Source organism: Pygocentrus nattereri, chromosome 15 (assembly GCF_015220715.1).
Source record: "Pygocentrus nattereri isolate fPygNat1 chromosome 15, fPygNat1.pri, whole genome shotgun sequence".
Classification (NCBI taxonomy): domain Eukaryota; kingdom Metazoa; phylum Chordata; class Actinopteri; order Characiformes; family Serrasalmidae; genus Pygocentrus; species Pygocentrus nattereri.
Window position 1 is genome coordinate 23,201,638 of NC_051225.1, and position 20,892 is coordinate 23,222,529.

Genomic DNA, 20,892 nt, shown 5'->3' on the forward strand with positions numbered 1-20,892 from the left:
TCTCTGCAGCGATGAGAGCTGCTTTCGATAGCATAATACAGGAAAATGTGCCTACACACATACACAGACATACACAAAAATATATTCAACATCCGTTCTCCAATTACACAAACAAGGTCAGTATAGCTCTGACACCTTGATCTCACTCCTAGCCTGTAACTGCAAGTGTCCTACTGCTCTCTGCCCTTCACAGAAGGAGAACTATATACGCCCTACCACTGGGACCATCACTGGCAGCCTGCATGAAGTAATCTTCCTGACAGCAGGGTATTTGTATGTGTGCATGCATGCATATATTTATTTATATATGTGTCTGCAAGTGTTTGTTTCAGTTAAAGGCAAGCTGAAATCAAATAGATCTTTTTTATCTTGTCAGTTCATGCCGTTGGTCATATTAAGCTACGATTCAATGTTTCACCTAATTGAAAAGAAAAAATAATTTTTTGATCTGATCATTTAAAATAACAAAAGTATTATTATTTTTTTATCAAGATTAAACGACTTTTGCCTGCCTCAAACATGTCTCCTGAGTTTTGATTACATCACCATGCACCAGTGGGCAGGATCAATAATATTAACCAATAGTATCATGTTTTGCCTCCACTTCCAAGGACCCATACAATCATCAAACAAAACACCAAGCTAGTCCAGAGACTCTCCCTAATACTGTGATCTCTCAGAAAAATATCAGCATATGGATGAAAAATGCGTTTTTCAGTTCATGTGGACACTGCCATGATACTACACGAGGGTACCTCGCTAAGTAAATTCAACCAAAGCTCTAGCCAAAAATAATGAATAACGACTCGTGGCGACTTATTTTAAAGCTAAAATGCTAATCTAGCCTCTAACAACATGGGAGCATCCAGGGCCTTACAAGATGATTTCTGTCAAAACACAGTTGAAACATTCAGACTGTTAAATCTTCATTCAGTCTGAAAGGAAGGTGTGAAACATGATTACAGCAGCACATTATCATATGAATAGACAGATAAGACAGGCCCTGGGCAGTCGCTGGGAGGTAGCATTTGGTTGCAGACTAATTATCTCTGACCCAGGAGCAGTTCACACCACTCTGGCACGAATCGGTTTTCAGCCCAGTCCGTTTTTTTTAAGGTTTTCAGTCATAAGGCCTGCTCACGACATCTGCTGCTGCTGCCGTGCATCCCTTTTTGTTACCGTCAGTGAGCAAGCTGAGTGTATTTAAGCCTCTTTACAGAGTAACATGGTTACACAACTGTAAAATGTTAATTTCACCTTATTTTAAAGTATAATAGGCTATATATTACACTCAGGGATGGAGCCGTCCTGGTGGCCTCTGCCACATTTCTATGGCTGTATTGTAGACGGAATCTGATGGTTAGGTTGTGGAATGTGTGGTATGCGTGTAGGAAGCAACCAAAAGCGCGTTGTAGGGGGGGCATTAAACCCTCGATTTACAAACAGAGTTTAGTCTCGTCGTTTACAACTGCTTTGCCTGTTAACAATAATATAACGTCTTTGTACAAAGTTGTTTATCGATAACTCGTGTAAGTAGGCAGAAAATAAGGCGGCATGGTTCTGAGACGTGCCGTGCTCCCCCACAGATGGGGCGAAGCACGGGTTGTTCCACAGTAGGTGGGTCTTTGCTGCGGGCGACGAAGCGAAGATCAATGAAAGCGGGCGGTTTTACCGAAACTGGTCGGACGAGCCGAGGTGGGAATAAAGCCGAGGACACGGTCATTTTATCCAAAGAGCACTAGCGGTGGAAACGTCGTTTCTCTCCGAATCCTCAGTGAACTCGTGGGTGACTGAAAGTCGACGCCAGAAGAGTGCAATGTGGAAAATTTACACTTCTACTGTAGCCTAGTACACTGTCGTATTTTGTGACGGAGATATTCGTTGGTTGAGCGTTGAGTCGAGGACAAGGGAATTAAGGATGATCTTTGCGAACACCGCCAACCCCGTGAGGCCCCCTTACCGAAAACAGGTTAGTAACGTGAACGTTAGCTGAAGGGTGTATAGTATATAGCCCTACGGAGGTGCGATGCTATTGTCCGGGAGGCTACTGGGTTACATGACAAACCGCTTACGTTAAATGTACTTGGGCTCTTTCAGGCTGAGGCGATGATTAAGTTACATTTATTTTTAGTTATCAGCGCTTAGGAACACATCGTCCTCAAACCGTTGAATCGTTTCAGTTGAACAATTTTAGTTATTTCCTTTCGTCATGCCCTCAACAAACGTTAGGCCTACAGACTGTTTAGGGGTTCAAACATGAAAAGTAATCATTTTCGGCTTATTTTCTGCCGTGCATTGCTTTTCGTTCGGGTATCCCGCAGACCGTTCTCTCATAGAGTAAAACTGCAGTTTAATGTATTTTGAATAAAAGCCTTTGTTTTGTAGTTGAAATTTGCCTTTTTATTTTGTTAGGGCTAGTCGTTTACGTGTGACTACACTCCTATTATATGCATAATGTATCTGCAGTTGTAAGTGAGGGGCCTTTTTAACGAAATTGATGCCCCCAAGCCCTGTTGGAGCCAATTTGTAATGATATTTCTCTTAAGGTCCTCATTAACATGACTGGTGGCCATTTCAGGATTTGATTTGCCAACAGTTTTGTCACAAGCCTGTTAATGAGAAGTGAAAGGCAAGGATGTGAGCTGAGTTTCCCATGGCAACTTCTGTCAGGAGAGTCCTGGGTGTGTGCAGTAAACCTCTGGGTTATGAATATTCATCAGCCTCTACAGTATCTTACAGCAGTTGGTAGGGAAGGGAATTACTGGGTGTGGCCTGATAAAGAGAAGGTCAAAAGAGGGCATCAAGTCAAGACTGATTTTTGTTTGTGATTCTGTCCAAGATCTGCTTATGTTGGCGAGGAACTGGAGATCAAGGTATTTCAGTCCGATTGTGAGTGCTAAGTTTGCTATTGTGTAGTCATACAGCTGTGAAGCTGTACATGTAATAAGATGCGTCTTTATACACCTGCACATCCACATTTGCATCTATTCGCACATTTTGTAGCTCATGTGGTGTAACAGAAGTAGCAGAGGTTAACAGGACCCCAGGATTTCACAGTTTATAGGAACCATATGGCGCAGGATGACTGCAGCACATAGCACGGGACCCAGGGGACACGCCAACGCTTGAAAGATGGCCCGGAAATTGAATCTGATCTCCCCCTCTCTTGCCTAGTGCCTGCGTCCAATCTTACCATCTTTCTCTCTCTCCCTCTTTCTCTTCTTGCATCCTTTCACTTCCATCATTCATAGCTTGCCAATATTTTCCATTGTGCTTTTTAATACATGCAGGGAAACAGGCCCGTGTACACTTAATGCAGAAACTGTTGTTAGAAAGAGACACCAAGAGTGACAGAACCGCTCTGAAACAGGCTTGCCGTTAAAGCAGTCTTCTTGTCTGCTCTGTTGTTAAAGTAATTGCAGTCCCTGTGGACATCTTGCAGAATTAAATCAGTGGCTTCAGCTCAATACCTTTCAGTGTGCTCCACAGCAGCAATGGCCTTTGAAGATCCATGTGTTCTCCAGAACGTGGTCCTTTCTCCTGGTCCTTCTATGCTGAGCTGAAACACATGGCTCACATTAGCCCGCCTTGGTTGATTAATTGACAGGCGCTAATGAGCTTAGGGCACCGCATCCAGACTCACCTGATTGCGCAAGTGCGTGTGACAGTGAGTGCACAAATCGTTCAAGCAAAAATGGGTCAGTATGTCAGGGAGCAGGAGGACACTCACCCCTGCAGAACCGTTGAGGGGTGGTGTTTTATAGCACTGTACTACATACAAGCATACATGCACAAACCAAATGTACAGCCCAGCATCCACAGCTGGAGTTCACTCTAATTGCTTTCTAGGAACAGCGGTTATTCTTAGCAAATGACGTAGGGTCTTACACAGTGTTGTATTTCATGGCATTGGGCTTTTACATGTTTTTTTTTGTCTTTTTATTATGTTTTTATTATTTAAACGTCTGACTGGATGTTTTATAGGCAGCCATTTTGTGCAAGTGCTGAGAGGGGTGAGTGGAATGGGAGCTGTTTTAATGAATGAGTCAGAAACAGGAAGTGAGTCAGTGATGTGGGCCGTGGCGGCTACAGTCTGCGGTGGGCGGGAGGCCTGCTCTTCCTGTATCCCAGTGCACTGCAGCGCCATGTGACCTTTCCAGAGAAACATTCCTTTCCCTCTTTTCCAGCCAATGCCTTCGTTCACACCGACTCTCAATTCTGCATTAGTCATTCCGGCTAGACTCCGGTGTAAATGAGTTTAGTGGTCAGGGGGAGATGTTTTCGCTGTTTGACGGATACAGAGGCATGACTAGGCTCTGCCATGAAGTCAGACTGAAATAGTCTCATTGTAGTCCAAATATTTGGCCCAGCGGTTTGGGTAAGAATAGGCAGACACATCCTGATGAAAAAGTGATTCATTTCCGTTCATTTGCTTATGTAGACTGTATGAAAACAAAATTATACTGCATTTGGGCCCAAAACTCTGTCACACCTTTTACTTACCTGGAATATACTGATGTTGTCTCACAGCTCTGCAGTGGAGTGTTCAGCTCCACTGCAAAGCTGTGAGTGGTAGATGTATGGAAGCCTGAAACCTTCTGAATGGGAGTTGAGGGCCGACGCTCATGTATATATTTTTCATGACTAAATTTATCTGGTTTAGCATTACAAAAATGTTCTTGATTGTGACGAAGGTTCCAAATTCAGCAAAATAATCAAAGAGCAGATATTTTGGCACAGTAACCCAGTGTCACCTACATATTCTACTCTTCCAGAGTACAATAATTAAATCAGGTTGAAAACATAGTCAATTCTTAACAACTGTCTTGATACTGATATTTATTTAAGCAAAAATTTGCAGATGCCAGTATGATTCCATTGTGCATCCCAACTGTGAATAAACCAGCACTTTGGCCACCAAATTTGTTGACACTTTTTCATTTCAGCTGAAAGAGAAAAAACAAAATACAACAAATTATTAAAATCTAACACTTAATAAATCACTTGAATGATAATGAAAATGAGAAACAGTCATTAAAAATGCTGTTTTTCCTTTTGTGCTCCTGGGCTGTTCAGCACAGACACTTTAAAGATGTTTGTGCGATAGCAGATTAACAGTAGGGGTAAAAGGTAGCAGTTTGGAGTGAGGGTGCAGTGTCTGTGAGGGACATGAAACAAGCAGTTTATAATCTCTGTTCTCGCCAAGTATCAAGAAAGGGTGTGGTGCTCAAGAACTTCTCCACTACATGTTTGATAGCACTTGACATGAAGCAGAAAGGAAAGTTATTGCTAGCGTGCAGACACTATCTGTAGCTACAGTTTTTAAAAGATGAAAATGGACAAACAACAGTACCAAAGTTCAAAGTATTAACTATTGGCCAGGATGACCATATGTTCTCTGTTGTTGAGGATGCTGGATTTTATTGGCACCTTCTGTAGTATACATGCTGTAATAACTTTAGGAAGGTTGTTTTATGTAAACTGTTTTAATTTTCTGTGTATTTTCTATGTCATGTTGTATTTTTTTATGTTTAGACCATTTATTCAAATGTAGGAATAAAAAAAGACGGTTTTCAGACGGTTGTGTCTTGATTTTTGGTTTCAGTTTTGGCTGGGGTGTTAATTTTGGCGCTGCACTAATCCCTGCTTTTTTGTTCGCTGTCTTTTTAACATGGTACAAATGTTTCTGTTCAAGAAACTGTGATTTATTACCGAAATGATTACTGCTTGTTGTTTTCTGGATATGTGTGTATTTGTGGTTAGGTGAGTTACATAAAGGAAACAGGCAAACACTTCTTGAAGAAAGACAGGCTTTATTGCTTAAGTAGGAAATGACTGTTGGGCATTTTAGTTATTGGTAGAGTCTCAGACACTGCAGTATATTCAGTAAAATTCAAAGCCAGCCTTGGCAAAATGATGTCTAGTGCACTGCAACACTGCAAGTTAGCGCAAGGCTGCCTATAAGCTTTGGAGAAGGTATTGACACTCCCTAGCTCTGGGAATAAGTATAGTGTAGTGTTACCTTAAGAGCAATGTAAAGCTTTCTCTCTTAAAAGCATCATATAAGAAAAGCTAGAATAACCTCTCTGTGGTGTATGGAATTTATATAGTTCATTTTTCACAGCTGACTGCAGCTTTGCTTAGTGAAATAATCATCCAGCACTCTGCCATGGTACAGTGGTAGATTGGACAGATATGAGAGCTGATGGGCTGGCAGGCTTGCAGTCCTGCTGGTGTGGAGTTGAATGGAAGGTCTGTGGTTCAAGCTGATTAGACTGGAGGGAGCTATATATGCGGGTTAACTCATGCAGCGCTGCCAGCTGAACCTGTACCTGGGGCTCAGAACACCAGCATGATAACCACCACCGAAGAATAAGAAAGGCCATTACGATTAACTGACTTGCCTGTTTCAGCATGTAAAAGCAGTGTTCATGTACAGCACCATCAGCCCATATTACAGGACATTGTAAGTACATTTTGTACAGAAACTTGATCTCAGCAGAAGGAAGATCAATCTGAAATTAGAATTGTCTTTCATGGTTGAAGGCACAAGGGAACATTTTAGTAATATAAGTAATAAAAAAGAAAACAGCAAAAAAGCCACCGCCCAACAAACACCAGCATACTCAGTGTTTTGGTTGGTTTGTCATACCGGTAAGTAATTGTTGGGAGACTCTATGATGCCCAGAATTTACCTCTGAGGATGTTTGATTTGACCCACCAGAAAGCTGCCCTAATAACCCATCTGTGTAAGGAACTAGTCTCCACAGAACTTTGGCCAAAATGTCCCCAGTTTGACATGCTTGCCCTAAGCCAATGAGAGAACACACATTTTCCTTGTAAATTACTATTTCTGAAGTATTTTAGTAACAAAATACAGTGTAATGTTAAAGTGTAAAAACTCAATTTAAAGCCCACCAGCTGTCTGTATTAGTATATTCCTTTGTCTTTTTTATCCCTTTTTTGTCCACCACAAATATTGCACGTTGTCTCCCAAGACAAAAAGACTGGGCACCCCCTGCTTCTCCTCTCTCCTCTCTCCTCTCATTCACACTGTTCCAGAATGTTCTCTCCCCCCATTCACATTGGCTTACTGTGGTGCAATAAGTGCAAGGAGTGCAGAAAACTCTTTCTATTGCCGTTTTTAAATTTGTGAATAGTTTCCATTTAGTCATAAGTAACACATGCACCATTTTTTTTCTTTTTTCATTCACCAATCACTTGAGTTAAATTACAAATGATTAAAACATTATATTTATGTGTTCCATTACCCTTCCAGCCTCTGGTTGCTCCGCCCACTCTCCCAATGGCTCCGCCCAGCCCAAGCACCAATAGCAGCACGAATAACAGCAGCAGCAACAGCAGCACGACTGGATGGGAACAGCTCAGCAAAACCAACCTCTACATTCGCGGGTTGCCCCCCTCCACCACCGACCACGACCTTGTGAAACTCTGCCAGCCGTAAGTGTACACAAGCATCTGTCACCAAGAAATGTCACTGATCATGGCTTATTTGTCACATATCAATATATTTCTGGTAATGTACGGAAAGTTCTGATTGTCAGAAGGAAATACGCTGGTACAACAAAGAGATCTGGCAAGATGGTAACATTTTGAATCAGTAAGACTGCTGGAATTAAGATGTTATAATCCCTTATGTCTTACACAATTATTCTTAATTTAGCATCACATAATTAAAGAAGCTGCTTTAGTGATCATTTGTGAAGTGATGAGCATCACAGAGGCTTGTGTTGTTATGTTGAGTTGTGGGTTCAGTACAGCAAATCTCTTACTGTCCATTTTTTTCTCTCTCTCTCTCTCTCTCTCTCTCTCTCTCTCTCTCTCTCTCTCTCTCTCTCTCTCTCACTCTCTCACTCTGCCCTTGGCTGCTCTGCACGAGTGCCTCACGTGGGCAGCCACTGAAGCATGTAACCCACAGCAACAGCATCTATTTGTGTTCAGCTGGTTCAAAACAGCGGCCCTGGTGAAAACAGGCCCATGCGAATATAGCCGGCATGATTCAGCAAATGTTCAACAACAAAAAGGAAAGAAAAGGGTTTGGTTGTGGAGATCGGGGTCTGTGTTCACAAAGCCTGGTTAAAAAGAAGTAATGTTGTAGGACCCTTTTCACTGTGGGCTAAAACGCACTACTGTGTGTTAAAAAGCATTACTACAACATAAAGCATGCTGAGGTTTCCCCTGAAAATTTTTGGGCATCTAATAAATGTTTTTTTTTTCATTTGAGATAATATTATCCTTTAATTGTTTCCAGTCAGAGTTCCTTTTTGTTGTGTAATCAGAACGTACAAAGCAGATCATTTTATATCTATGTTGCCCCCCTAAATTTAGCTTTATATACGGATACTTCAGCTTATATTTCAGCTAATATTTCTTTAGCTGCTTGTCTCCAATTACTAAGTGACTTCTCAGAGGAGCTCTTTAATGTCTGCTTGAGCACAATATGTCTCTGAAGAGATTTGATATGCTCTTGCTTTGGAGCCTCTCTGTACAAAGCTGTGTTTATTCATTCTGTACAATGCACAGATATAGACAGTGGAACTGCAACCACATCTGAAGTCTGGGCTGGCAGTGCAATCCACTCTGTTTCCACCATTTTATGCACAATGGCAGCTTTATAGATGAGACTCTCTGAGAAAGGTGGTGGCTGCAATTAGGCCAGATTGATGCTTAATATTGATATCCAGGATTTCATGTGTTCTCGTTGACCTTTTTACCCCATAAATCCTTTCGTGCTACAACATGTTCTTGCTTGAATGTGTGTGTGTGTGCGCGTGTGTGCGTGTGTGCATGCGTGCGTGTGTGTGTGAGATGTCCGGACGTTCCTGTCGTGAGTTAATTTATCTTGGGCTGCTCTGGGGAGTCCAGCCATCACCATGGTAATTCCTGAAATTGATTCCTAGAAGTGAGCTTTGGAGGGGCTGTAATCCGTTTGCTCTGTATACTGGTTTTAAGGGTTTGCTGGGGTCAAATGTGCATTTAAAGTTTAAATGCTGCTCCATCACGTTGCTCTTGGCTTGCCTCAGTGCTAGGGCCATCATGATTACTCCATTATTCTATTACATAGTTAAACAGACCGTTCTATTGCACAGTTAAATACATTTTCAATGAATCATCCATGTTTGTTTGGTAGTTTACATAATTATTAGGGATGGGTAATCTGACTATATTCATTGCAATGGTGAGCAATTCTGATCACAGCCTGATGCTCAGCATATCATGGATATCATCAGCACTTGAAGAACACTGACCCTCTGTATGTTTCATTAGAAGGAGAGCATAAGGAGTCCTTTTTAAAATGTGGCACTTTTTTTCTACATTCCAACTTATCAAACATCAGAAAAAACACTGGAAAACACAGCCACTGAAAACTTTCAGCTGAAAATGGCAAAAATAAAAAAGGCACATTCAAAAAGACAGACATAAAAAACCTTAACAGCTTAACAAATTTTAAAGATTATGAAAATGAAAAATTGGGAGTAAAATGTTTTGTTCCTTTCGTTCTATGGATGATCGACACAGTTTTGTTCAAGAAGTTTGAGCAGCAGAAGATCAACAGTAGAAATGTGTCGTACGGAACTATTTTGTGGTTTCCATGAGGGACATTAGACAAGCAATTTATAAGCACTGTCCATGATTAGTATCAAAACAGGATCTTCATTACATGCAACTTTAAGATATAACAGCCCACTCAGTACTCAGAATACAGCAAAATAACAGAAACAGGAAGTCCCTGCCAGCACACTGAGGTCATGTTTGAAGCTGAAAAAATCCACAAATGACATTGCCAAAGCAAAAAAAGAAAATAATGCAATGAATTTCCTCTCATATCCAACTCTTTTAATTGGTGGTATATAATGTAGGCTTTATACTGTAATCATGTTAGTACTTTTTTTTTTACATGCACTGTTTTTATTGTAAGCTTTTGTAAGTTTTCAGTCTTCTGTCCTGAATTTCAGTTTTGACAGAGGACTTTTGTGAATCACTAATTGTTTTAATACATTTTTAAAGGCTTGCTTCTTTTTCTTTTATGCATTAAAATATATAGAATTTTTTGACAGGCAATGCATGGTTTGCTACATCAGTGTAGTTACACCATTAATCATCAAAATAATCAGTAGATTACCTAATTATTAATGTGTGTGTATGTATATGTGTGTGTGTGTGTGTGTGTGTGTGTGTATATATATATATATATATATATATATATATATATATATATATATATATATATATATATATATATATATATATATATATATATATATATATATATATATACACACACATGGTGTATGGTAGTCTCACTAGCTCTGTATTTTTTTGATGTAGATGTGCTGTGAATGTAGCTCTTTAGCTGTTAATTAAGGCCATTATTGATTACAAAGCAGCAGGCGTAACATGCTGAGAATTTTTCTTAAGCGCCAGATTTGCCTTGATATGCTGAAGGCAGACACATGCCGTTGCAATGGGAATAGCTGAACGGAATTCTGCAGCAGGGCCAGGAAACAGGGCCTCTCCCCCAGAGTGAGGGGGTCAAGGCCAAGGTTGTGTGGGCCTCCATGGTGGTGGGTCATGTGATTTGTGTGTCAAACCCCATTGGCTCCCTCCCCACTTTCCCCTCATCTTATTTCATGGGACTTGTGAAGGAATGTTGTTTATGTTTGTAGAAGAGCGGCGAGAGAACTCATGCGATTACTTTATGCTGCATATCCAATCAGACTTTTGCGCAGAAATTTGAGCCACTCTAAAGTTCAGCAGACCGGAGGGGTACTGAGGGCCAAGACTTTGAGAAAAGAGTCTTAACTTTGAACAGCTAGGGGTATAGGATTAACACTCAGATGAAAAAAATGTTGTAGAACTGAAATGACTCATCCAATCCATAAAGGGGCTTTTTTTTAAAAGAAATTGATTCGGTCACATGAGGGTGCTCTGATATGGGGAATTGTGGGCTGATGCCAATTATTAATAATTTTCATCCATGTGTGTGGTGAGGCCGATACATAGACATTTTACGGAATGTAGATCTACCTCGATTAGCGTTACAGAGAAATATATTGCTTATATAACCCAGCATTGCCTAAAAGAGTTCAATAATTATTATTAAAATATTGGTCAAATCTAAACATCTATCCAATGCTAATGTATGTTTTTAGGCAAATATCTGTCAGAACCAATGAGAAAGTCAGAGGCTTTCTTGCTTATTATTATTATTATTATTATTATTATTATTATTATTATTATTATTATTATTATTATCAAAAAATGGAAGGGAACTATAGCATGCTAGCTTTTGCAGTGCCACTGTAAATCAGTGCTATGTTAAAACAGCTCCAGCGATGAACAGAAGAACAAACATATCTCCTGTACATATTCCAGCTGTAGGCATTTGTCTCTGGTTTGTCGAGAGACACTCTCTCACGCCTACTCTCATTCGTCATCACTCACTCACTGCCTCATGGTGTAGGTCAAACACACATACAGGCTTAAGCGCTGTTCTTCCTCTTGGTAGGCAGTGTGAATGTGGAAGGACTTCCTTTGAACTCAGAAAGCTCTGCGTAGTAATAACAGGCTTCATTCTGGCATGCCATCAGCCCAGTCTCAGCCTACTTATGACACATTCATTGACCTCTGAAGCACCTGGATTGCAGTTATACAGGGCTTCCCACATTTCTTTTACAAAGACTTCTTTGTGTCTGTGTTATACACCTTTTAAACTAGACTTTAAGTGAGGTTTTTTTGTGTGTATGTGTCCTGGCTCAGGCACTGATGCCATTTCTGTGTGCTGTGTCTTTCAGCCCTTTAGCTCACACATTCCTCTTCTTTCATGCCATTTAACAGATGACATGCATAGACAGTCTGCTACTGTCAGCAGAAGATCCATTTATCATCTCTCTCATTCTCTTCCTCTTTCTGTCTGTCTCTCTCTCACCCCCCCCCCCCCCCCCCCCCCTCTCTCTGCAGGTATGGAAAGATTGTATCCACAAAAGCCATCCTGGACAAAACCACAAACAAATGCAAAGGTTATGAACGAAACACTTATATTGTGTTTGTGTGTGTGTTTTTTATATATATATATATATATATATATATATTTGTGTGTGTGTGTGTGTGTGTGTGTGTGTGTGTGTGTTAATGCAACATGAATAAAGACTGAAATGCTTTATTTGATTGACATGAATATCTTGAATTATCAAAAGGCCCACAGAAACACCTAAGACTGTGATTGGTCAAGATGCGGATCATACTATATAGTGAAACCTTTTGATTGGTTTAAAAGCACATTTGCATATTGCCACCTTTTGCAGTATTAGTATTGCAAATACCAGTGTTGCCATTAATGAGTTATATAATGTGCAGCCTTATCATGTTGTATGAAGTTATTAATGGATAAAGGCACATGCATGCATGATCTAATGGATTGCCTTACCATATTGATGAATGCTCTAGGGTACAGTTTTTTTAGAGGACCTAGTGAATTTTTATTATTATTCTCTTCATGCACAATAACAGTGAGTGTCATGTCTTCAGGTTATGGCTTTGTGGACTTCGACAGTCCAGTGTCGGCACAGAAAGCTGTGGCAGCACTAAAGAGCAGCGGTGTTCAGGCTCAGATGGCCAAGGTGAGACCACAACCTATGGCATCACTCCCTTCGCTTAAGGTGACTTACATTTATGACATGGATGTCTTTTGTTAAGGCTAAGAGTTTTATCTCAAAGCAGGTCTCTGTGAATGTGTGCGTGTCCTTTCTTTCACCCCTTTCTCTTTTTATCTGTCTCTCTCTAGCTCTCTTGATCTTACTCACTGCTTTACAAAGCACATTCACAGTGTGTGTGTGTGTGTGTGTGTGTGTGTGTGTGTGTGTGTGTGTAAAAGTGGGTGGGTGATAATCCAACTGCAAAAGCCTTCCTTTTACTGCAGTGACCTCCTCCCAGCTCTCTCAGAACGCTTCTGAATTCACCCTCAATTATTCATCAGCTCTCCTTTTCCAGCACTCCCTCTATTATAGCACACTGCTCTGCTGCTTTCCTTCTTCCACACTAATGGTTGCATGTGCATGCATGTGTACGTGTGTGATGGAGTCTGACGCATACATGATGGCAATTTTTTTTTCTTTGCTTGCCCCCCTTCATTTCTGTGGATGCCTCTAGAGCAGGCAAATGAGGAGACTAACGCAGTCAGCCAAAGGTCGTATTTTAATCCTGCTCATCGCCATGGCTATGACCCCTTGTTAACTAGAGGGTTATTGAGGATCATAAATCCAAGGTGCCCTTATAAACCAAATTGCTTCATGGAGGAAGAAAGTCAGATTTGCCTCAGGCACACTGCAGCTCAAATTAAGCCTGACGCTGTGCTCTAGGAATGCACAAGCTGCCATTTTTCCCTTCACTGAAACAATTATGGATTAAAGAGGCAAAAAAAATGAAGACTGTGATTCTCTGTGGGTCATTCTGCCATGTTGACCAAAGCCTTTTCGTAAAGGATAAGTCTTGCTTGCCAAAAAGTTAAACCCTCTTTTGTGTTACTAAAGCTACAAAAAGCCCACCACAGTAGAGCAAAGGCTTCATAAAACATACATAAAAGCCTGCATGTCTACACAAATGTCTACATGAATCTGTCTTATATATTACAGCAACAGGAGCAGGACCCAACCAACCTGTACCTGTCCAATCTGCCAGTGTCCATGGATGAGCAGGAGCTGGAGAACCTTCTAAAGCCCTTTGGACAGGTCATCTCCACCCGCATTCTCAGAGACGCACATGGTGTCAGTCGGGGTGTGGGGTTTGCCCGGTCAGTATGTGTGTTTTATCTGACGTAAACTGGATTATTTAAATATTTGCTTTTAAAGCAACCATGCATGCATGTGGACCAAGTCAATATTAATTTGACCATGCAAATTTTTTATTATTAATTTGATTATTTATTTGATTGTATTTTTTTTCTTTTTTCTTTGGTAATTGTAAGTGCTGATTCTTATCTCTTATTTTTCCTCATCATTCTTTTGTCCTGTGCCTGTCCATCCCTCAGAATGGAGTCTACAGAGAAATGTGATGCTGTGATCTCTCATTTTAATGGGAAGTTCATTAAGTCCACATCAGGAATGCTAGGTATTTAAATGTTGTGTTTTTTTTTTTTTTTTTTTTCATTTTAGCGGATATTAAAAACAAAAGACTCAACCTCTCTGTGTATATATATTTTGTGTAGGCACATCAGAGCCACTGCTCTGTAAGTTTGCTGATGGCGGTCAGAAGAAGCGACTGAGTCAGACTAAATATGTTCCCAATGGACGAACCTGGACACGGGACGCCGAGGTGAGACTAGTAAGTCCATCTTCTATGCTCTTCAGTGTGTAGGCGTACATGTTGGGGTGTGTGTGTGTGTGTGTGTGTGTGTGTGTGTGTGTTTTGCAGTGTATTAGACATTTTATCAGAGGCCATTTCACAAAGCAGGATGCCACAGTTAGATTAGCCAGGTAAGTCCAAAGCTGAGGACGTCCAGTACAATTGACACTCAGCTACTAGGCAAACCTGACTTTGGGCTTAACCTATCTGGCTAAACTGAGAATCTTCATCTTTGTGAAACACCTCCTCTGTCATTTGGTCACCAGATAATACAAATGTTTGCCTTTGTGTTGTTACTTGATGCTTTCATTGGTACAGCTACATACAGTGAGATTTAAAAGCATTACATTAAGTTTGAAATTTAAATCTAGGTAATATCATCTGGGTATAGAATTTTAAAGGGTTTTTTGTTTGTTTTTTTCCCCTTCAGAGTGGGATAACATTGACCTATGACCCTAATGCGACTGCCCTCCAGAATGGGTAAGTATCACCAAATTGTGTCCCTAAAACCATTGTTCTTTACCTTGGCACCACTTTAGACTACATTTTAGTGCATTAAAGCTGTATGAGAAAAAGTTGTGAAGTCATATCCTATTATTGGGGAATGCTGAACACTTCACATCCTTTAAATATTCTCTAAGATTTCTAACCCTTTCTTAAGGGTTTGAGTATAGTTAATAAAAAATGTTATAAGGATAAAACAACTGTTTTGAAGGAAATATTAATGATGTAATTGCTATCATTACTTGTTACACCCGAGCTTATTTGAACATAACATGTTGATTTGTTACTCTGACAGGTACTACGCCCCTCCCTACAGCATGGGGAATAGGATAATGGCCCAGACAGCTGTGACTCCCTACATCTCACCTGTCTCCACCTACCCGGTATGATCTTTTTCCTATGCTCTTCTGTCCTCCAACCATCCTAATTTCCAGTGCTGTTTTTTGCAATTCACATTCACATTAGCAGAAGAGAGGCAACCAGTCATTTCCTAAGGGAGGAGGTTATTTGTAGCTGCAATTAAGCAACAAGGCGGCAAGCAAAAATCAAGTTGACATTTTCTTGACTTTATAGAAATTAATTATCGGTGAAGCAACAATCTAAATGACTGGGTCCAACAAATTCTTTGGACCACCTGCAGACACCATGGCCTAAGGTTCCCAACCCCCCTGCTCTTCCTAGTGGCATTTGGTTCCTGTTCCATTTAGTATCATGCAAAAAAATGAAGAGACACTTGTGAACTCTTTGTATTTTAGACAAAACAGCAATACTTTAAGTAGATACTTTTTTTTTCATATTCTTGTCAGGAGCTGGACAGCATAAATGACCACACGTAACAGACAAAGTGACCTTGAGTACAAGAGACACACTTGGGACATCATAAGCCACTTTTGTCCTTGTAATGTGAACATATTTTAGGCTGTGAGAATTAAGGTTATGACTATGTTTATGCATTATATGTAGAATGTGGATAGGCTTGGTAGCAATAGGTATATACAAGAACATGATGATGAGGATACAGCAGCTGTTCTCATCTGTGATTTGTATGTTTGTGTCATTGCAGGTCCAGAATCCCTCCTGGATGACACATCAGCCTTACATCATGCAGCACCCGGTAAGAGAAAAGTCTCTCTCTCTCTCTCTCTCTCTCTCTCTCTCTCTCTCTCTCTCTCTCTCTCTCTCTCTCTCTCTCTCTCTCTCTCTCTCTCTCTCTCTCTCTCTCTCTCTCTCTCTCTCTCTCTCTCTCTCTCTCTCTCTCTCTCTCTCTCTCTCTCTCTCTCTCTGCCTTATTTTGTCCCTGCTTGTGCCCCTTCTCTCTCATTTCTGCTCCCCTCTGAAATCACCAGAGGTGTTGCACAAGACATACCACTTCCGCTTCACGCATGTGGGATTCTGTGCGAGAGTGAATATGCGTGTTCATGTGTGGGTCATGAGATGGGTGTAAATTAGACCTCTCCTGCAGCGACTTCACACGAAAGGAAGACGGAAATGCAGTCTGTTCTCCTTCAACAGATGGTTTCCCTCGAAACTTCACTGCCATCTGACCTTTCCCCCTCTTACCTTCTCACTTTATCTGCTTCTGCTGGGTTCAGCCAGAAGATCCTCACTCTGTTCGCTTTCTTGCCCTCCCCCCTTTCTCTTCTTCAGGGAGCTGTACTGTCGCCCTCTATGGAGCACCCTATGCCACTACAGCCATCCTCCATGTTGGCTCCTCTGACTCAGCAGATGGGCCATCTCTCTCTCGGTGGGACTGCAACTGTAAGAGCCACAAGAACATCAGGGGCCAACATGGCTCCCACCATTAATTTAAATCTATTAAGATTTGGCTTTTATAGTCATGTAGTAATGTGTATGTTTTTTTTGTTTGTTTTTTTTTTTCTTTCTTTTCAGTTTATTCCGGCAAATACAGCTATGCAAGGAGCATATATTCCTCAGTATGCCCATATTCAACCTGCCGCCATTGCCACTGAGGTTTGTCCCACTTTTACATACTACGGTTTCTCTATCTACAGTAAAGCTCAATCTATGCCGCCTGACTTTTAGGCCGATTTTAAAACCCAATTTTCCCCTCTTCTCGAAATTTCCATAATGTGAAACTATTCTCCAGTAGGGAAACATTGAATGGTGCAGATTGCCTGGTAGTGTGAGAGGGGAAACAATCTTTAGACGTCCAATCTAGCTCTGAAGTGATGAGAGGCCTCTCAATATTTTTGAACATATTTGATTTTTACAACTCAAAACATTTACAAGTCCTGTAGTGTGAGGTGGTCAACAACTGAACAAATTAACTAGGCAATATCCAATGATTAAGCTAGTAGAAAGTAAAAGGTGAAGTGTAAGTTTGTACAGTAGACTGCAGAGACAGAAGACCTGCATTCTATACACAGACAAATTAAAGCTTGTGTAATGTTTATGCATTAGGCCTGTTACCATTATTACATCATTGCCTAATTGCAATTATTTGAGATTTCTGATGAGCCACTACGACCACTTTTGAATTGTACTTTAATAGGTGCATAGAATGAATAAACAAAAGTCAGCTGCCAGTTTGCAATGAAATATTTCTCGAGCTCATAACTGCATTTCTCAACCACATATCCATTCCCAGTCTGTGATTTTGTTGACCTTCTTGTGTGTGCATAATTGCACAGACAGATTTGTAGCTTTGTTAGCTTTGTTTGTATCACATGATAGCGAGTGAGATTTGAGGTTTTGAGTACTTTTTCATAGCCAACATTTATGTGAGAACCTCTAATTGTGGGTACACTTCCTCACAGCAAGGGAACTTTGTAACACACTGATATTAAGTGAGCAATAATCAAAAGCGTTTTCAAAATCTGTCATGTACGGTACATTCGCCTAACAACACATCAGGTTCAACCTGTTTGCTTTTAGACTGTCGAGCTTTATCATCTGTTGTTATAAGCCATTTATCAATGCTATAACTAATTTATTTATCTTTATAGGATCCCAGTGTGCAGCCCCAGGATGTGACCTCTAGTGATCCCTCCACTTACCCGTTCCAACCTAGCAAGCAATAAAAGGGTAATTTTCAAAAACATACTTTTGAAAAGTCCTTGAAAGGCTTTTAAGTCACCCGTTTCCAAGCTCAATCTATACTACAGTGCGCTGTACTCTGATAATGAGAGAGCTAGTTTTTAGAAATAAAATCTGATAGAGAACCCTGGCTCCATAAAGACACGGTGTCTTGCCAGTCCACTAAATAAACAGTCTAAATAAACATGAAGTGTTTGTGGTTAGTGTCATTAATTGTGACATTAAGTGATTTTTTTTTTTTTTTTTTAAATACAGGTGAGCAGTTAGAAGCAGATTTGGAAGAGGGCTCCTGTGACTACAGGCTTCTTTGGATGGGAAGTGACATCACAGAGGAAACAACACTTTTGCACAGGTTCCAGAAAACAAGTCTATGGTGTAATCAACCAAACACAAACCACCTCAGAGGCCCTCAACAGGTGCAACATGGCTTCAGCAACCAAAACAATGCAATTCATCCGAGACAACAGACACAGGAGTGAAGCAGAGTTTTATTTTGCTAACGAAAGGAAAAGAGACGAAGACAAAACGCTTATTTTTTACCAAGGACTAAGACGCAGACAAAGTCTGTGAATACAAGACAGAAACGCAGTGTGCTAGTATCTTTAGATGCATGAGAGGACTTTTTAGTATGGTTTTTAGAGTGTTTTTACTGACTGTTTCTCAGACACACACACATATATATACACACATACACGCACACACACACACAAATGAGGAAAAACAATTGCTGTGGTAGTAGCAATGGAGAGGTTTTTTTTGCTTTTGTCTTCCGCACTTTGCCTTTTTGGTCCGTAGTTAAAGAAATTTGCCTTGTAAATACAGTAGAGCGGGCTTTAGAATCAAACGATGAAATGCTTGATGGGTATCAGTCTTCCCTCCTGTCTGTCAAAGCAGATGTTTCACATGCAAGTAAAATGCTTTCTTTTGGGGTTTTTTTCCCCAAATCAAAGCAGCTTTACAGCGTGTTGGAGATCCTGTAAAGTGTATGGCAGAATGGTCTAGTTCTGCTCTCCTCTGAATGCACCCGTTTAAAGTCTTCTTGCCTTTTCAATCAAACTTGATGTGGTAGATGTAGGTGAAGCTGTTGTTTTTTGGGGAGGGGAGGGGGTGGCATCCCGGTGGGAGGATGGGTGGGGGAGGGGCATGAATATTTGGGTCAGGGGGTGGGTGGGCTGGGCTGGTGCTGGGCCGAAATGATGGGTGGGGGTGGAATATTGTTATGGGGAGGCAGGAATGGGAAGGGATTGACTTTAGGGGAGACAGATGCCGTTATTGATAATTTCAGAGAGCAGATTATGATGTTTTTTCTATGGCAGTTTTTCTTTTTTGTTTTTACACAGTGTGTAGAGATTTCTCGTACCGAGAGGCAGAAGTGCAATGTTTCTTTAGATAGAAAGTGAGAGCTGTACAAAACGAGTAAAAAAATGCAAAGCTTTTTATAAGCAAATCAATCACTAAGAAATAAATCCCAGGTTTTTTCTGCAATTCCATTAAAGCAGTAACCCCTCAAGTTCATTCCAATATTAAGGGCTGCAGCTGTCAATTAGTAATATGAAGAGCAGTGGCTTTAGATCAAATTTATAATCTCTGAAAAGTGGAGCATGAGAATACAGATAGGACCGTTAAGGAGAGCATACAGTGAAGTGTTTGTGAACAAGGGGGCAAACACAAACTTTCCGAATCAATAAGAAATAAGCTCTTCTGTATTAAATTGAATTGTCCTGCAGAGAAAATGAATTAAGTGAAGGCAATAAAAATGTTAAGGCAATTAAGATACTTTCCACCAAAGATCTTCAAATTATTATTATAATTGGTGTGGGCTATTGCTGAGATGCAGGTGCATGCTATTAATATGTAAGTTTGGAAATTGTGCCTTTGTTGCCAACCCTGGCACTGTTTTAATCAAGTTTTTATTCAATTGTATAATCAGACATGACGTGTCTGAGAATAAGGAAAACGTGCAAAGAGAGAGATTGGACCGATAAACTATTCAAAGGCTCGTAATGCAGATCCAAAGGAGGCTTTGATCTTTAATACAGATAGTTAAACAGATTTATGTGTGTCTGTTGTGTGGCTGTTTTCTTTTGATGTCCAGGTCAGCTCGGCCGTCGATCTACCTCAGAGTTGTATCTGTTGTCTGATTGGTCAGGTTTGCAGGTCTATCCTGTCCAGTCAGGAGTTAAAATGCCAGCTCTGGAGCTGGAATCATACAGGACTTCATCTTTAACTTGTTTGTTCGTCCACTTCAAGTAAACATTTGTGTTTTTATCTGTGTGTCTTTTGTTTGTTATTTTTTGTATTATGGTGTTCTGGGTTCAGTCATCTGGAGGATCACTAAAAATGATTGTTGCCCTCTTTGTTCAGATTAGCTGCAGTAGTGAGAGAAGCCTACGCGACTGCCACACAAAATGAAAATGATGGAAAGGAGAATTATGGACCGTTTTGTACTTTATATCCACACAGGCTACATGCTCTGCTTTTTAAGTCCACACAGGATTGTTTCAGCCTCTTTTAATTCACTGAGGCTTGATTTGAGTAACCAAAGTAACACCTCATCATGAAGACCGACATCGACGGGGGTCGCATTTCATATGACAAGAACACAACCCCTTGTGCTGGAGAGTAACCGAGAATAAATGGAAAACAGAAGGAAATACATACACAGGTTTCACAAAAATGGTGATACTTTTTTATTTCTCTATTGTTCACACGCCACAGTTTTAAGAGTGGCAACTTGTACTTCCAGCTACAAACAAAAAAACCTGCTCCTGTGTTTTGTTTCTATTTTTCTTCAACCTGTTGAAATGATTTTTTTTATTTAAATGCTTTTTATGTTTTATTTCTATGATTTTCCTCTGTGAAAAAGTTTTGAATTAAAGACACAACTCAAACCTGCCCCTTACCTCCACTTTTACCTGTGTTATACTGTGTTTGTGGGACTCACTGGCTAACATTCAATAAGCTTTGTAA

General features: G+C 40.5%; 1 protein-coding gene across 4 annotated transcripts; it reads left to right on the forward strand.

The window, feature by feature from the left end:
* The first annotated feature begins 1,629 nt into the window (after positions 1 to 1,629).
* rbms1a (RNA binding motif, single stranded interacting protein 1a) lies at positions 1,630 to 18,978 on the forward strand. Of its 4 annotated transcripts, none has more exons than XM_017716663.2 (14): positions 1,630 to 1,969; positions 7,280 to 7,461; positions 11,983 to 12,041; positions 12,550 to 12,680; positions 13,653 to 13,810; positions 14,048 to 14,127; positions 14,225 to 14,340; positions 14,792 to 14,841; positions 15,161 to 15,248; positions 15,929 to 15,979; positions 16,513 to 16,623; positions 16,756 to 16,836; positions 17,832 to 17,910; positions 18,178 to 18,978. In XM_017716663.2, the coding sequence occupies exons 1-13, from the start codon at positions 1,919 to 1,921 to the stop codon at positions 17,904 to 17,906; spliced, it is 1,233 nt and encodes a 410-aa protein (XP_017572152.1). In that variant the 5' UTR covers positions 1,630 to 1,918; the 3' UTR covers positions 17,907 to 17,910; positions 18,178 to 18,978. The 4 variants fall into 4 exon arrangements, with proteins under 4 accessions (XP_017572152.1, XP_017572153.1, XP_017572154.1 ...); XM_017716664.2 differs by having other exon boundaries at positions 14,225 to 14,331; XM_017716665.2 differs by having other exon boundaries at positions 12,550 to 12,641.
* Positions 18,979 to 20,892: the final 1,914 nt, after the last annotated feature.